Here is an 18,982-nt window from a genome sequence, read left to right as displayed (position 1 = left end):
TGTAGATGATATGCTTGTCTATGTAGAACATCCAAGTAACTTCACAGACAAATAATTAAAAGTGTTACATTTTTTTAAGAAGATCAACAAAAATGGATATAACATCAACATTAAAGAGTCAATTTTGTTCCTATAAGCTAGAGATCAGCAAAGTTCCTCTGTAAAGGGCCTGGCAATAAATATTTTAGACTTTTGCCTGATACATTCAGTCTCTCATATATTATTCTGCCCCTCCCTAAAAATTCTAATTATGTTGCAAAAGGCAACTTAAATGACAAAAAAGAGTCAAGAAAAGATATTGGCAAAATAAATGATTTGAATAGCTTTGTTATTCAGAATATATAAATAACTTATACAAGTCAATAAGAAAAACTGATAACCTAATAGAAAAAATTAGATATAAAAAGAATCTAAAGGATAACTTACAGTAGAGGAAACTCAGTGACCAATAAGCATATGAAGCCTTCCTTCCTAAATAATCAAGAACAGGAAAATTAAAACAATGTAAGAACATTTTACACCCATCAGATTGGCAAGTGTTAAGAAGTTGGCTAATGCTAAATGTGGACAAATAGGAGAGCAGAGGGAACTCCGATACATTGCTGAGAGTATAAATTGGCATAACTGTTTCAGAGGTGAATTTGTACTATCTGTAAAGTTGAATGTGTGAATATCTGAGGTCTCAGCAGTTTTACTCCTAGAATATTAACTTTGTGAGAAAAACCTTATAAAGAAGATAAAATGCGTAAGAGAATATTTATTGCAACATTGTTTATAAATGTTAATTGGTAGAGTAGGCCAATCCCATGGTGTTTGATTCTTTCGCTGTTATTATAAGGTATTCCTTATAGGAGTTCGCATGAATGAATTTGGGCTTAATGTACCATGGGTAAATGCATAAACTTTGATATAAAGTCCAATAGAACACGGAAGAATGATTTGGGCAATGTGATAGCATTTCTGTAAATTTTAAGTTATATATAAGAACATAGTTTAAGAATACATATCAAGCTAAACTATAAAAACTGCATGGAAAAGGTAAATATAAAATTCATTACCCTTGCAGAGGGATGGGGGAGAAGAGGGATGATGAAAGGAAAAGTTGAAAAGGTCTTCAACTGATAATCATCTCTTTTTCAAAAATCTGAAAGAATATTGCAAAATATTAAGATTTGGAAAAAGTAGGCAGATTTTGATTACATTATGCTCTATACCTTTTACATGCTTGAAATATTTCCTAATAAATGTGGAATGTTTTAAAAATGTAATTCTATATCGGTAATCCATTTGTATCAAGAGAAATGTTATTTTCTTTTAAAAAGCAACTCTTTGAATCACATTGCTTCTTCATATTGCCTTTTTCATACACTTTTAGTTGCTTCATGTACATGAGATCTTCCTTGATTGTCACTACAATTGGGAACTGGTAATCTGGTGCATCTCGTTAACACTTTTTCTCCTAAGATTTGTTACCCTTGGATCAGAAACAAGTAAAAAATATAGCAATACCTCAATATTACTTACTGAACAGGTGAGAATGCATGTTTATTATGTTATAAATTAATGACTATAATCTGCACATTAAACTGTTTTCATTTACTTCAAGTTTTTCAGGAACCTAGTTATTAAATTAAGACCATTTGTGTTACAGAGCAAAACCTGACGTTTGATAGGGCACAAGCCTTTTGTTCAGTGTTCTTACCTTCAAGCAGACTTCAAGTCTGATGTACTTTTTATATCCCATTTTCATTTGACAAGAAGGAAGTGCCATTTGTAGAAATGATGGATTTTAAGCCATTAGTGGGATATGTCTGCTTTGCAGTGTAGCAGAGCCACGTTTGAATAAGCATAAGACTGTTTTTCAAAAGAAAGTATAGAAAATATAAAGCATAATAATTTTGATGCTTAACTTTATTTTGTATAAATTTGTTTAAACATTTTGCTTATCATTTCATAGGTATTATTCAAATTTATTTCCAGTGAACATGCTGAGTTTTTTGTCAGAAACAGTTTGCTTTTTAAAAATTGGTAACCCTGTCAAACCAACTCAATTAGAGGGAAAAGGGAGAATAGCAAACAAACCAAATTCATTTACTTTCCACCAGTTATTATTTATTCTCCAGGTTGATTTGGCTCTGGATCAAAAGTGTTTCACATTTTAAATTATGACATCCTGGGAGTTCCCATTGTGGCTCAGTGGAAACAAACCCGACTAGTATCCATGAAGATGCGGGTTCAATCCCTGGCCTTGTTCATTGGGTTAAGGATCTAGCATTGCTGTGAGCTGTGGTGTAGGTTTCAGATGCTGTTCAGATTCACGTTGCTGTGGCTGTGGTGTAGGCCAGCAGCTGTGGCTCCAGTGATAAGCTCAACCCCTAGCCTGGGAACTTCCATATTTCCATATGCCACAGGTGCAGCCCTAAAAAGCAAAAAAAAAAAAAAAAAAAAGACATCCAGTTTTATTCTAGCTTTTGTTGTAGGAAATTTGGAATGTACAGTTAAGTATGAAGAAGAATATTAATATCACCTATAATTTTAATAATCACCAGAGAACTGCTATTAATATTTTAGTGAATATCTTTCACCTCCTTTTAAAAATGAGTATAATTTTAAGTATACTTAATTGTTTATTCTTTTTTAAATGAAAGATAAACCTCTACTTGAAAATGGAGAAGAAACCTAACAAAAAAGAGGAACTGACACTAGTGAATAATGTTTTAAAGCTGGCTACTAAACTGCTAAAGGTAAAAATGAAATAAAAAATGGATGTAATGTAGAAAATGCTGGTCCAACATTATATCTTAGTTTTTTTATTTGTAGGTCCTACTTTGTGTTTGGTTTTCATGATTATCCAAGCTGTTTTTCACATTATATTTGAGCACATTCATGCAATTTACACTTTATTTCTCATCGAAACACTAATCGAAGTAATCCAGGTCATTTCATTTTGAAATTTTATTCACTTTTGAAATTTTAAGATTTAATAATGTTTATAGTATTGTAAGGTTGGCATCTTTGGAAATTTTTGCATCCAAGAACTTAAAATAGATTTCAAAAAAGAAAATGTTAATTTGTAATTTTTTTTTTATTTCGTACTTCTCAGAACAGTAATCTGCTTGCTTGGCCTGAGTTAGCTTAAAAACTAGTAATACGTGATGGAGTTACCACATGGTGCATCAGGTTAAAGATCCGGTGTTGTCACTGCTGTGGTTCTGGTTGCTACTGTGGCGTGGGTTTAATCTCTGACCCAGGAACTTCCACATGTCACGGGCACAGCCATAAAGAAAAAAAAAAAAAGTAGTAATGCACGATTATTGTACTTAATATGTATTACCAATAAATATTTAAATTTTCAAAGCACTTTTGGCAGCAGTCAAAAAGAATATAATTTCAGTATATCTGATCTCGTAATAACTCTTTGGAGGTGATTTAATAAAATATTTTTATCACTGCTTTGCAATATTAGTAATGCTTTTCTTTCTTAAAAGGAAAATATTCTTAAAAATCTCAATTTCTAAAAAAAAAATCTGAGTTTCTGTAACAAATTGAGTTTAATTGTTGAGTTGTTTATAAGTGTTTGTAGAATGGTGTGTAATTAGTTGTATGTCGATGCTGTGCTTAATTTTTCAGTGAACTAAAATACATTAACTGGGCGTAGACTGCACCTCACAGTCTATTAGGCATTGAAAGGTTTCAGAAGAGGTGGGTGGGTTTTTTTGATACATAAATGTTGAGTATCTTCAGAGTGTAGGCACTATGCTAGACAAGAGGAAGCTATAAACATGAGACTCGTGAGCCATTTCAGTTGGAAAGTAGAGAGAAATATAAATATAAATACAGAGCCCAACAGTGTGGTCCTTTTTGATCAAATGTAGTCTTCTAGCCAGAACCTGGGACTTAGTACAGAGAGCTTCTCTTCTCTCACTCTTCACAGCCAAAAAATTCTGGGGCCATTAACTCAACTTTTTAAGTATTTTCCTCTTCATCCCCTCTACCCTATCAATACAGCTCTAAGTCAGACCCTCATCATCTCTCATTTGAGCTTTTTATACACTGAACTCTTAATGCCTCCCTCTTTCTGGCCTTGCTGCTCTCTAGTCTGTCTGTCTGTCTGTCTGTCTTTTTTGCTTTTTAGGGCCACACCTGCAGCATATGGAGGTTCTGAGGCTAGGGGTCAAATTGGAGCTATAGCTGCTGGCCTTTGCTACAGCCACAGCAATGCCAGATCCTTAACCCACTGAATGAGCCCAGGGATTGAACCTGCATCCTAATGGATGCTAGCCTCAGATTTGTTTCTGCTGAGCCACAACTTGAACTCCTAATCTGTCCTTCTCACATGGATAGCTGACATCCTGTTCCCCCAGTTAAATTCCTTTAGTGGCAGTGTCTCAGCACAGTTTGCCTAAAGAATGATCCTTACCTAAGTAGGCAGTTTTATGAAAATGAATTACTTTTACCCTTGCACAACCTGTAGCAATTCAAAAGTGGCATGTTCTTCTGTCTAGAGAATGCCTGCTCTCCCCTACCCACTAGTTGCAGAAGCACCTTCCTCTATCACCCTCTGCCTTTTATATGACTTATTTTGTGGGACTCATAGTTGAATTACTTATTTGCATATCTATTAGACTGCAAGATCCTTCAGCACAGGGACTGAACCTTAACTTTCCAGAGCCCAGCACAGGACCTGGCATATTATAGAACAAATGTTTGAATCAGTCAATAAATTAATGAATCCAAGTATTTGGAAATTGTCTCTACGAGGACAATTTATATGTTAAAATTGGCAGAAAATTTGGCTAATTAAGTTTCTAATTCTTCTGCAAAATATACTGTTCTTGGAGTTTGCATTGTGGCTCAGCGGAAATGAATCTGACTAGCATCCATGAGGGCGCAGGTTCGATGCCTGGCCTTGCTTAGAGGGTTAAGGATCTGGTGATGCCGTGAGCTGTGGTATAGGCTTGGATCTTGTGTTGCTGTGGCTGTGACATTGGCCAGCAGCTACAGCTCCAATTCGACCCATAGCCTGGGAACCTCCATATGCTATGGGTGCAGCTCTAAAAAGACACACACACAAAAAGGTATTTTTTTTTTCAATTTGTATTCTCATACTAAAAAATATTCTCTAACCTTGTGCTTCTAGACCAGTACTTTGTCATTCATTTGGGACAGAAATTGGAGTTATAAATTTAGGTTACAGAGTTCTTTTAAAGGAAGTTACTTTCCCCTAAAAAAAACCCTAAAACAGTTTTTTGAAACAGTGTTTCATATTGCCCTGAATATGTATTCTTTCTCCCTTCCTTCCTTTCATCCTTCCTTTCTTCTTTTCTGTCTTTCTTTTTGTGTTTTTAGGGCTGCACATGTGACGTATGGAGGTTCTCAGGCTAGGAGTCTAATTGGAGCTATAGCCACGGGCTGACACCACAGCCACAGCAACGCCAGATCCAGGCCACATCTGTGACCTACACCACAGTTTATGGCAATGCCAGATCCTTAATCCACTGAGTGAAGCCAGGGATCAAACCTGCGTCCTCATGGATACTAGTCAGATTTGTTTCCACTGAGCCAGAATGGGAACTCCTATTTATTATTTTTTTTAATTTTAATTTTTTTATTTTTCAAATGATTTTTATTTTTTCCATATAGTTGGCTTATAGTGTTGTGTCAATTTCTACTGTACAGCAAAGTGAGCCAGTCACACACCACACACACACACACACACACACACACACACACATACACACACACGTTCTTTTTCTCACATTATCCTCCATCATGTTCCATCATAAGTGACTGGATATGGTCTTCTGTGAGATAATTCTTTAATTCTGTGTGTGTGTGTGTGTGGCCGTGCCTGTGGCATGCGGAAGCTCCCAGGCCAGGGATCAAACCTGAGCCACAGCAGGGACAATGCCAGATCCTTAACCACTTGGCCACCAGGGAACTTCAGTTGAACTGACAAAAAAGTTTTCTTTTCCTGCCATGCTGGTGACATGTAGAAGTTCCCAGGCCAGGGACTGAACCTGCACCACAGCTGCAGCCTGAGTCACAGCAGTGACAAGTGCTGGATACCCAACCCACTGGGCCAACTGGAAACTACCAGAACATTCTACTTTTTTTATTATTTTTTTAAATTAAAGTATAGTTCATTTACAGTGTTGTGCCAATTTCCGCTATATAGCAAAGTGACCCAGTCGTACACATATATACATTCCCTTTCTTATATTTTCTTCCATCATGGTCTATCAGAAGAGACTGGGTATAGTTCCCTGTGCTGTACAGTAGGATCATTGTTTATCCATTCTAAATGTCATAATTTGCATCTACTAACCCCAAACTCCTAGTGCTTCCACTCCCTCTGCCCTCCTCCTTGGCAACTATAAGTCTGTTCTCTATGTCTGTGAGTCTCTGTTTTGTAGATGAGTTCATTTGTGCCATATTTTAGATTCCACATATAAGTGATACTATGTGGTATTTGTCTTTCTCTTTTTAACTTACTTCACTTAGTACGAGAATCTCTAGTTGCATCCATGTTAACGCAAATGGCATTATTTTGTTCTTTTTATGGCTGTTTGTGTAAGTGCACCACATCTTTTTTTTTAACTTTTTACATAATGATTTTCATTTTTTTCCATTATACCTGGTTTACAGTGTTCTGTCATTTTTCTGCTGTAAAGCATGGTGACCCAGTTACACATACATTCATTTTTCTCACATCATCATTCTCCATCATAAATGACTAGACAAATACCATATGATATCATTTATATCTGGAATCTAATATACAGCACAAATGAACTTTTCCACAGAAAAGGAAATCATGGACTTGGAGAATACCACATCTTCTTACTCCGTTCATCTGTTGATGGACATTTAGGTTGTTCCCATGTCTTGACTATTGTAAATAGTGCTGCAGTGAATTTAGGTGTTCATATATCTTTTGTAATTATAGTTTTGTTCGGATATATGCCTAGGAGTGGGCATATATTACTGGATCATATGGTAATTCTATTTTTAGTTTACTGAGAAACCTCCATACTCTTCTCCGTAGTGGTTATACCAGTTTACATTCCCACCACCAGTGCAGGAGGGTTCCCTTTGCTCCACACTTTCTGCAGCATTTGTTATTTCTAGACTTGTTAATTATGGCCATTCTGACTGGTGTGAGGTGGTACCTCATTGTAGCTTTGATTTTCATTTCTGTAAATAATTAGCGATATTGAGCATCTTTTAATGTGCCTACTGGCTGCGTGTCTCTTTGGAGAAATGTCTATTCAGGTTTTCTGCCCATTTTTCGATTGGGTTGTTTGCTTTTTTGTTGTTGACTTTTATGAGTTGTTTGTATATTTTGGAGATTTAAGCCCTTGTTGGTTTCATCATTTGCAACTGTTTTCCCCCATTCCATAGGTTGTCTTTTTGGTGCGTTTATGGTTTCCTTTGCTGTGCAAAAGCTTGTAAGTTTGATTAGGTCCCATTGGTTTTTTCTGTTTGTTTGTTTTTATTTCTATTGCCTTGGGAGACTGACCTAAGATCACATTTGTATGATTTATGTCAAAATGTTTTGCCTATGTTCTCTTCTAGGAGTTTGGTGGTGTTAAGTCTTATGTTTATGTCTTTAAGCCTTTTTGAGTTTATTTTTATGCATGGTGTGAGGGTGTATTCTAGTTTCATTGATTTACATGCCCCTGTCCAGTTCTTCCAGCACCACTTGCTGAAGAGACTTTTTCCCATTTTATATTCTTGCCTCTTTTGTTGAAGATTAATTGACTGTAGGTGTCAGAGTTTATTCCTGGGCTCTCCATTCTGTTCCATTGATCCATATGTCAGAACAGTCTGCTTTTGATTCACTTTTTTTTCTGGTTTCACTTCACATCTTCTCTCTCTTTTTTTTTCTTTTCCCCCTTGGCCACACCTGCAGCATGCAGAAGTTCCCAGGCCAGGGATTGAACCCATGCCACAGCAGTGACAGTGCTGAGTCCTTAACTGCTAGGCCACAAGGGAACTTCCTTAACTGATCATTCTTAATGAATCTGGGCTCATGGTTTTTTTTTTTTTTTTTTTTTTTCTCTTCTGTTAGGAGTTGGACAGTCCCTTTAGATTATATGGGCTTACAATGAATCCACTGCTTTATAATATCACCCAAGTTGTCATATTATCAGCTGTTTCTGGTGTTATCAGTGACTTACTTGGGTTTAATTTAAAGGTAAGAGCTCACAGGTATTTTTCAATTTCTTAGTGCCCTATTTGCATTTTTGTGACATTTATTTTACCTTTGCACTCTTGAAATCGCACATGTACAGTAATAGAGTCGTTTTGATTATATTGTATACAATTAGTGAAAATAATTTCGCTTATAATTTTAGAAAATGATAAATATTCTTGGCTTATAATACTGATGAAACTCCTGATTTATAACAGTAGTCATTACAAATGGTCCTTATGTATAGGATAAGTCGAGGTATTTATTTTTATTCATATGTAATCTGAATCTAGGTGATAAAAAAGAAGAAAAAAAGAGACCTTTTTCCGGTCGTGGCCAAAGTTTTGCTATTTATTTATATCGCAGTGCGTATATCGTCCAACATGTGCAATGCTGTTAGTGAATAAGGTGTAGACTATTCATATTAACAAGTAGTACATGTATATTGCCATTTCCCAGTAAAAGAAAGCAAGAGAAATCTGATTTTCACTTTTTTATTTAAGGTGAATTCTTCCTAAAGTTAAAAGAATAAAGGAATTTAACATAGTAGAACCCATCCTTGTTTATGGATGAAATTTAGATTAAAAAACAGTATTATATGATATAATTTACTAAGTTGCAATATCAAAACTGGCTCTAATGGTCACTACTTCTGTTATTTTTTCACTAGCTGTGGAAGATTAAATCATGACAATTCAGAGAAAAGAAGATGTAGCCTCTTTTCCAGAATAAGAGTACCAACTAAACTGCCTGAAAGCAGTCACTGACTCTTTGCTTCAGGAGTCTCAGCTGGGAAATTGAAGTGTTTACATCAGACTGTCTTGTGCAATTCTTATATTTATTTCACGTGTTCACTGTTTTTTACATTTATTTTAGTCTTTATATTTTATTTTTAGTATTGATGTACTTAGTTGTTGAAAGGGTGATGAAACTGATATCCTTATACTTGAGATCCTGGTAATTGTTCATAAATAATTGACAAAATAACAAATCTTGAGAACAGAAGCCATTGCTAAGCACTGTTTCTCCATCAATGCCGTGACTTGCCTTACTTGAGGAAAACTTCTTTAACTTTGGAATCTTGCATTGGATTCAACTAAACATATAAAGCATTTTCTTCAGTAAATCAAGATCCAGTCAGGGTTTCTTTTGAATTATTTTAGAACAATGCCAGGATCTAAAATGATTAAGCTGCAGTTTAAGCACCCTTCAGTATTAATATATATGGTATTACACAACAGGTCAACAAGTGCTCTTTGATGATGAAACTCTTAATAGAGCAATAATTGTAAATGGTTACCATACTGTAAGATATTTTGATAAAAATTACCTAGTAATAATTGTATTTATTTGAAACACTGGGCTGTTTGCACAGCTCCTACTGTGCATGCTCAAAATGTGCACTTTTTTAAATTGTTACTTTTAATGCGTATCTTTATATGGGATATGTTATAGTGTACTAGGGCATGATATGGTATCCTTTTGAGTGAGGTATATACTCATCTCACAAGTGAAGTGCCTATTGATATTACTAAAGTACATTATGTTTACTCAAGTAAAATAATTTTCTCCCCATGGTACACTATAATGTATGCTATTCATACCACACTCAATGAACAACTTAAGAATAAGGTTAAGAACCGATAAAATATTTCTCAGATTGCTAGTTGTAAAACTATATCTGAATTTTCAGGAAAAAATAGCTATAGCTTGCAAATTCTATCCTCTAAACTTAATCTGGTACATCTCCCCCCTCAACCCCCAATTATATAAGGGCTATTTTAGATGCTTTTAACCTAGAAAGTTAACCCCCTCCTCCTCCCAAATTGTTTGCCAAGTGTCCAAATGAGAACTTATCATGTTGGCATGTTAGGTAAATAGAGCGAATATGATGGTATCTTACATTGGGCCTTGATTTTAGGTGGTTATATTTGTACAATCAAGAAATTTTAGGAGTTACATGAATTATGAAATGTTTTCGCAACTTTTTTTTTTTTTAACTGGGTGTCTAGTTTCTAAAACAGAATTTATTTGAAACAATCCTGAATTTTCTCGGTGCAAGATGTATCATGTTGAATATCCTCACATTTTTTACCATGTTTTAGGGAATTTAAAATAATTAATTGTAAATGATTTATTTGGTACAGTTGTAATCCCCAAATTATAATCTTAAGATCAGGAATGTGTAGAGAACAGAGCCATGTTGTAATATCACTTTGCTCTCACCATTCCTTTTGATCAGCCTCAATTCAGCCTCATTGTGTAGTTTATTTTCTTTCCATAGAAAATAACAAGAGCATTTTGTTTTCTTTGCCTGTGTTCTAATATGTTTAATAATGACCAAAGTGCATTCTGAGTTTTTTCAAGGAATGTATTACTGGAGCTTTAAGAACATACTTATTTTCTCCTGTGAAAAATTAGGCTTTGTCTGATGTGTTTCTTCTTCCTCTATTGTCTAATGTTGAGGTTGTTTTTAGGAATTATATTTTATAAACTTTTTCAAAATAAGGTACATAACTATACAGAACTTACCATTTTGCACAGAATATATCGAATATATTTTGAGAAAAAAGTACAGCATGAGTTCTGTTAGGAAGAAAGAATGAAACTATTGTATCTCACCAAAAAAAAAAAAAAAGCTTATTTCAGAATGGAAATATTTTTGAGAAAAGTAGCTGAGTAAACTGATTTAGGAAAATGCTTGTTTTTGATTGAAGTTCATTTTAACTTAGAGTTGGGAGTTGATTTATTGAGTACAGTGTACCTCTCAACAACGTATTAATAATATGTTGAATTTTGTCACTAATATGGGAAGTAGGATACTAAAAGGAAAAAGTTGTCATTTAAAGTAATTTCAGAATATTAATGGGACTGGTTTCAAAGCAGAAAAATTGACATTGCTGCCTTTAAGAATACCATGAATGTAAGAAACTGAAAATGTAACATGTTCCAGAATATAGAAAAGGCAGTTCAGAGATAGACTTGTGGCAAATGTTGTGTGTTAACTGTTGTTTCTTTGCCACATGTGTCATACTTGAAAGTTTGAACAGCAGTTTTAAAATAAAATATTCTATGACTGACAAGAGTTAAACTGGAAGTGGTTTTTTTTTTAATTTTCAAGTCATACACGTTTTTGCGGTAATTTTGTACTTACTGTAGCATGAACTGTAGGTATAACTATTAGATTTGAGAGGAGTGGGGATATATTTTTAAAACTTTCCAACATTTCAAATTTTAAAATTCTCAGGACATGAAAGAAGAATGTGTACACAGGCCTTTCATCACCAAAATGTTGTAACATCATTAATGTTTGTTTGCTTGTTTGTCTCCATTCAAATACAGAAAACTGATATATAGCCTGGGATATTATAATTCATTGTCAAAAGGGTGTTCTTAATCGAGCGATTTTGTGCATGAATTCAGCACAAGAGATCATGGCCAACAGTAACATGGGTAAGCATTCTAATATTTCTATTACCTGATTGGTATGTGTTCATAGGACTTAATCAGTGACTATAAATTTAAGTGCACCTTCAAACTTACTTTAAGCTTAGAATTGGCTTCAGACTTAGAAATAGAGCAGTGAGACTTGCATCTCTTTAATTTGCTATAGCCCTTAGAAAACTAATTCTCAACCTGTTTTTCTCCCAAGCGTATAAGAAAGATACCACAGGAGTTCCCATTGCGGTTCAGCGGTTAACAAACCCGACTAGCATCCATGAGGACGTGGGTTTAATTCCTGGCTTCACTCAGTGGTTTAAGGATCTGGCATTGCCATGAGCTGTGGTGTAGGTCGCAGACGCAGCTTGGATTCCTTGTTGCTGTGGCTGTGGGGTAGGCCAGCGGCTACAGCTCCAATTGGACCCCTAGCCTGGGAATCTTCATATCCCACAGTGCCTACTTTCTGGGGAGTAGACTACAGATCTAGGATGTGGTACAGGTATACTTTCACAAAAGTGTTTTCTAAGTGATTTTTAAAATTTGTTCCCCCATCACTTCTCACTGCTTTGAGAATTACTGTCTTGAGATCAGAAATTTTAGAGGATGTAATTTCCATGAGATTTTAACTACATTCACTGTAATATTCTCAGCACATAAAATAATGCCTAGGAGTTCCCATTGTGGCTCAGCAGGTCAAAACCCAACATAGTACCCGTGAGGATGTGGTTCGATTCGTGGCATCTCTCGGTGGGTTGAGGATACTGCATTACTGCAGTGCAGCGTAGGTTACAGATGTGTGGTTGTGGCATAGGCCAGCAGCTGCAGCTCCAATTTGACCCCTAGGCCAGGAACTTCCTATGCCACAGGTGTGGCTGTAAAAATGAGTAACTAAAATAGTGCCCAATCTCGGTCTGTTTACTGAATAAATAATGAATGAGTGAATGAATGACCTGAGTTAAATAGGACCTAGACACCATCTAGTCCAAAGTCCTCACTTTACAAGATAAAAAAAACTGAAGTCCCAAAACAGGTTAAAAAGCTTGCTCAGGTTCCACAACTAGAACCCACTCTCTCCTTTATTCCCTTTGAAGAAGTATTCTGTAGTGGCACCTCTGTACCTCTTGACTGATCAAAATACTTAATCGTAGGAAAACATTCTGTGGAGAACAAAGATATTGATAAATCTGTCCATATTTATAGTGAGGTCATATATAAACTAATAAGCTTTTAGCAGTAGGAAAAAATGAGAATGCATTTGACAGCTTCCCTATTGAGATCTCTTGCGGCGTGACCTGTTAAAAAGAACACTTGCTTTGGAGTCAGACTTGTTTTACATTCTTGGGCAAATACTTAACCTCTGTGAACTCTGGTTTTTTCAGCTGTAAATTATTGACAGTTATGCCTATTTTGCAGGACTTTTAGGAGGATTAATAAGATAACGTGTAAAGCATCTAGCTCAGGAACTGACATGTATTGCTTGTGCAGAAAGGTTGGTTCTGTTCCTCTCCAAGAAAGTAATGGCCTGGGACAGCTAACAAAAATTTCCTAGCTAAGCATTCATATTACCTGAGATATCAGGACTTCCCGTGTGGCTCACAACATATTACCTGAGATATCGTATGCATCCCTCCTGAGTATGAGACATAACTAAGACTCATACTTCATACACACTGTCCTATGTGAAGAATTCTTTTACAAGGAGTTGATGTTTAATTCCTTTTTTTCATAAGCAGCCATGCTAAAATGTGAAAGTGTTCTCATTATTTTATTTTTCTACATATTGTATCCAATTATGAACAACTTTGCTAAATTCTCAGGTGCACATTCTATTCGTATCATTTCATTTTTAGATCTTTGTCTCACTTATATGTAGATTCCCTCACTAGTAACACCACAGACTCTTTGTATCTTCTGTGTGGTCTCAACCTTCTGTTGTCTGTTCACTGTTCATGCTTTGGATTGCTGGACAACATCTGACTTGACTTTCTACAAATGCTTATCAAATGTTACTGGAATCTCTGAGTCCTGTCTTTGGCAGTGTTTTTTCTTGAGTCAACCTTTGGTTCACTTACATGTTCCCTACAATGGCACTTCCAAGCCTCCTTTGTCATCCTTGAGCTCCTAATCCCTCTCATCCCATAACCATCAGCATTTTTTTTTTCTATGACTCTACCAAATAGATAAACATCATCACACATAAATTGTGTTTTCTTCTCTCTTTTCATTTCTATGGAAGGGATGTTGCTGTCTGAGGCCAGCTCTCTGTCGATGGTAAGGATTCTGTCACTGCCCTCCTGTGGGACACCTCCTCACTTTCCCCCTGCCATCATCTTCCAGTCTTTCCTTTTCTGATTTTATGTTATAAACCATTTAGATGTCAGTGAGAGGTGCTTGAATTTAAAGTATGAGGGCTCTTATTTAATACTTATGGATTAGATGCAACCACTGAGTGGCACTGTGAGGGCTTGCTATACTCTAGGCCCTCTTCTGACGTTTGAACAAAGCAGGAAGTTGCTTTTTTTTTTTTTAGGGCCACACCTGTGGCGTGTGGAAGTTGCAGTGCCAGATCCCAGCTGCATCTGCGACCTACACCTCAGCTTGTGGCAACGCCAGATCATTAACGCACTGATCAGGCCTCGATATTGAATCTGCATCTTTATGGACACTAGTTGGGTTCATTCCCTCTGAGCCACAGTAGGAACTCCAGAAGTTGCTTCTTGATGTTCGTCAAGCTTTGTTGGGCTATATTACTTTCTTTCTCTTGGCCACAGCTGAATGACTCAGTGATTGGTGCCTGGCCGTACAGCCACCAGCCATCTTATGCCCTCAAGGAACCCATGAAACCAGCTGGCACAAGAGCTTTGCCTGGTAGAGGCTTCCCATCCTTGATGGTGACATGCTGACCCAATCAAAGTCTCTGTCACTGCAAGTTTGAGCCAGGACACAGGGTAAGCAGGAAGAGTTGCTAGAAAAGCAGAGGCCCTAAAGAAGCCATGAAAGTAGAAAGAAAGTAGTGATACCACTATCTCACAGAGGGAGAAGAAAGAAGCAGAAACTGCCCAAAACTGTCAGAGGCAGCTGTGCTGTTAGATGATTAAAGCTACACTCAGACTGTTGTAGCTTTATCTTGTGTCCTGAATCATGAGGCCAGTTGTGCCCATTTATCCCTATGATAAATTCATCACCTGAAGCAACCAAAGGGTGACTCTCAACCTGGACAAGCCTCATACCTTTGACTGGCTGTTTAATCTTAAGCCATTTTTCTTCCCTAATTACCTCTCCCTCTGTATCTTTCTACTCCTATGTAGGTGTAGTACTTAGCTGTCTCTGCTGTCTACCCTTTCAGCGTATTTAGGTCTCCGTTTTTAACAAAAGAGTAAATCTCAGGGCTAAGAGTTTTGATTGTTCCTTTTTATAATATTCAGTTCTGTGTATTCCACAATGATTGGAAATATGAGTGGCTTGGTTTTTTGTTTTTTAAAGCTAAATCTAACTCTTTGTGCTAAATTTAATCATTGACTTTCTGTAGCTATTTAATAATCTCCTTGACAGATTTTTAGGAGTTTGGGATTGTCTTTGTCAAATTCTCTTAACAAGTTTTGATCAATTATTTATATATGAGAATTTCTTGTTTTCCTAACCTTGTTGCTAAGAGATATGCTTTAAAGCAAAATAGACTTGTTGTCAAAGGCTATGACCAATTTTCACCCCTTGGGATATATATCCAGTGTTTGCAAATGCATTTACTTATTTTTGCGTGGAAATGCAGACTTCGAGTTGGCAGTTTTCCTGCCTTCTATTTATACCCTTCCTCTTGCTCTCAGCCAGAATTTACTGGGTCAGTTGAGTGGTGCTAAAAGATTCTTATAACGTGAATTCTACTGTTTGGGAAAAGATGTTAGGGTAAGAGGCTAGTCTAGCAAATACGTGAAACAGAGCAAGTACTTTTAACATTGCAATTTTAGTCAGTTTTTTCTTTTCATCCATTCCATGAATAGTATTTGAATATTGTGTTTTAGGCACTGAGTAGGTACTAGGGATATAGAAATTAAAATGTAGTCCCTCCTTTCATTTAACTTGGAGGCTGGAAGGCCAGTATATTTGTGCAAACAAATTTTAGCTTGTGGAGAGTTCATGCTGTAATGGATTTGCCAGCATAAGTGTCACATGCAAGCAGTTTAGTATGGCTGGAGAAGATGATGTTTATAGGCAAGGGATGGAAGATAATGCTAGCAGATGACTTTGTGAAGCCAAGGAATTTGAATTTTATTCTCAAAGATTAGGACTGCCTAGTATAATTCTGGCATGTCGTAGTTGTTTGGTAAATATTAAACTGAAGTACCATATTCTTTACTTGGACACTTAGTGAACAACTCCAGACTGAGAATTAATTTTTTAACTTAAAATTTTAGTCCATATTAAATCTATGCTAGAGTTATATGTAATTTTTAAAAAACTGGCATGACACAAATTTGTATCCAAGAATATTTTAAAATTAAATTCACTTTCTCCATGCTTGGGTGATAGAGTTATTTTTAATAATTATTTGCAAAGTGAATTTATTTTTTTTAACTACAGAGTAGTGCAACTCATCTGCACTGTGATAAAGATCCTGGAAACTGGAATCAGGCAGAGTTGGGATTCTTTGCAGCGTACGGTGACCATGGGCAAGTTATTTAGCTTCCCTAAACCTCATCTGTAAAATGAGGTGGATAGCTGCTGCCACCGGAGCCTGAAGTGGTTCTTGTGAGTATAAAATTAGAGAAGATCCTTGTAAATTAGAGTGTGCATTGAGCACCTACTCAAAAGACTATCAAGATTTCAGTATGTTTTGTTTGGAGGAGCCCCTCCTCACTAGATGTACACAAAATCCCATAGGATTCAGCTAGTACCAGGAAACTATGGAAGTGGCCTGGTCCCCATTCTCTGGTGGAAGCAATTCCTCCATTCTGGTGCTTCTGCCTGGCTAGTGCCTCCTGTGTCTTTTGGGTACAGATGCTCCAGTCAGCTCAGAGATGCTCCCCACAGAGGTCTCCCCCGCCCCACCCCGAGGCCGACCGCAGGTTTAGCCTCAAGACTCTCACCTCTGCTTCAGGGCCTCAGATATCAGTGCCCATCTGCTTCCATAAATGCCCCCACCACTGTGCTCCATTGCACATCTGCAGTCTGTCTGGAGGATGAGCCTCTCTCCCAACAACTCCCACCTCTTCATTTTCCAGTCATTGCTCTCAATCCATCAGATTTCCAAACCAAAGCCTGACTGAGGAGTTGTCTTGTAGGCCTTGTCAGCTTCTCTTTTCAGCCCAGAAACTCCAAAAGCAATGATACCCATGGACAGGAGAGACTCAAGCTCGGAATAGGATTGTGTGACTGTCTTCTTGGAATAGTGGAAGGGAAAACATCACTCCTCCTTTTGAGTCTCTTCCAGCAGCAGATATCCCAAATAATCATGCCAATTAGGAAGAGAGCTTAGATGGGCGCCTGGCATATAGTCATCTCACAATAACTGTTAACTATTAGCATTATTATTTTTATTAGCATCCCTTTTGGATAATAGGCAAAGACTCAGAGTAATCTCAGTAACTTAAATTATCCAACTAGAAAAGTAACTAGAGAAACTGAAGCTGTGTAAAGAAAGAAAGCTAAATTGTTAAAGGGATGAAAAAAATCAGGCTTTGGGAGAAAGCACTTGGATTACTCAACACGGAAAAAAATTACTCAAATTAACAAAAATTACTCAAGATAACAAAATTACTAAAATGAAAAAAATCGAAGGCTCACATTTGTCTTTGAGCATGTGACAGCTTATGGTGCAGTCCCTAATCAGCTGTTCTTCATCAACCCCAGAATTTAAAGCAACAGGTAGTAACTTGAATTGTGAGATTTTGGCAAGTCACACACACACACAAAAGGTATCAAACAAAAAGCATCAAATACTTACTCAACCCAGAATGTTAGTAGAAGCTGTGAATGCCCCGACTCTAGATGTGCTTCAGGCAGTTGCAGGGGCCACCTGCTTGGAAACAAGGACTGGCGTAGTTGATGCATCAGGTCCTCAACATTATGATGATTCTACCCATCAGTGTAGAATGATACTGTGTAGACTACATTGTCGCTTCATGGCTGACCCCAAAAATCATGTTTTCTCATCTGTGATGGAGCATTTCCATCTCAGTTGAATAGTCAGGAGATTTGGCATGAAGGAAGGTCCTGCTCTGCGTATCAGGAACCTAGCAAGGTTCATATCTTTGCTTTTAGGCTGATTTCCTAGGGGATCTGTAGTAGCCATTTACTCTATCTGAATAAAGATGGGACAGAATTAGAATAATTTGATCTGTTCCCATTGAGCTTTACCATTCTGAGACTTTTTTCTTTTACATTTTCTTTTCCTACTGCTAATGAGCAATAGAATTAAAAATCTTTTTATTCTCAGAGAGTAGACTGTGATTGTAATTTCCTAATAGAAATACTCAATTTACAAGCATCTAGTTTTTAACAGGCAATTCAGAAAGATTATCTTGTGGAGAAATTTAGGTGCTTCGCTATTCTAACAAAAGTCTCTTTTAAACAGTTCTAATTTAAGGGAAGCTATTTTTCATGGGACTGGTAATTTAGAACACTTTGGTTTGTTATTGTGGCCCATCTCTTTAGCAAATTAGGCTTTTTCACTTCTCCCAAATGAGCTTTCATTTGTTTGGAGTTGGTAGGATTAAGCTGTCGCACTTTTAAACAAAGCCTTGATGTCAAGACAAGACACTCTTCAGGTTTTACTAATTTTTTGAAATCAGTCTGTTTTGATTCAGCCATTTTGCTGTCTGCCCATGGAGTTAACCAGATTGTATCTCAATAGCAGGCCCTTATTTTAAAACTCTAGGAAGGTAAGTTTCTTTTTCCATTGATCTTCCACCCATACCTAAAATGCAGTTCAGAATGGCAACTCCTTTCTTACTTTCTGTGGGATTACCTCATTCTAAATAGGTGAATCTCAGGATTGAGAGACAGGATCTTGACTCGTTTCCATGTTCTAATCCCTGCGAGGCATTGGCCTCTGAATGCCATCTTGCCAGAGAGCAAGAAAACCTCTGCACTTGGCTCTTTGTGCATTGTTTAGTCTGACCTTCTGTTTACAACTTACTTTTACCTTCCTCTTTAAGCACCTTACTAAAATGTTAGATAGGCACATAATGTAAGTCACCTTAAACCGGCCTCCATAATGGAACATCACTTCTGTATAGCTAGGTTGTAAGCTGCTCTTCAAAACAAAGTCTGTCTTAACCATTTTCATAGGTTCCAAAGCAGGTAGTGTAGGTCTTTGAACATACTTACTCACCGAAGGGAGGATGA

The 18,982-nt window shown here is 36.8% G+C and overlaps 1 protein-coding gene across 11 annotated transcripts in view; it reads left to right on the top strand.

The window, feature by feature from the left end:
* The window catches only part of PHTF2 (putative homeodomain transcription factor 2), a 127,716-nt gene extending 116,147 nt beyond the window's left edge, over nucleotides 1-11,569 (top strand). For 8 of the 11 annotated variants that reach the window (XM_021102547.1, XM_005667703.3, XM_021102550.1 and 5 more), the window contains 4 exons: nucleotides 1,376-1,531; nucleotides 2,649-2,744; nucleotides 8,075-8,200; nucleotides 8,868-11,569. In XM_021102547.1, the coding sequence (XP_020958206.1) occupies nucleotides 1,376-1,531; nucleotides 2,649-2,744; nucleotides 8,075-8,200; nucleotides 8,868-8,888 (399 nt within the window). In that variant the 3' untranslated portion in view covers nucleotides 8,889-11,569. The remainder of the gene's footprint in view (nucleotides 1-1,375; nucleotides 1,532-2,648; nucleotides 2,745-8,074; nucleotides 8,201-8,867) is intronic. The other 3 variants (XM_021102541.1, XM_021102549.1, XM_021102545.1) reach the window with 1 other exon arrangement.

The sequence above is a fragment of the Sus scrofa genome, chromosome 9, assembly GCF_000003025.6.
Source record: "Sus scrofa isolate TJ Tabasco breed Duroc chromosome 9, Sscrofa11.1, whole genome shotgun sequence".
Taxonomy (NCBI): domain Eukaryota; kingdom Metazoa; phylum Chordata; class Mammalia; order Artiodactyla; family Suidae; genus Sus; species Sus scrofa.
Note: the sequence above shows the minus strand (reverse complement) of the source record. Positions and strands in the feature narration are given on the sequence as shown.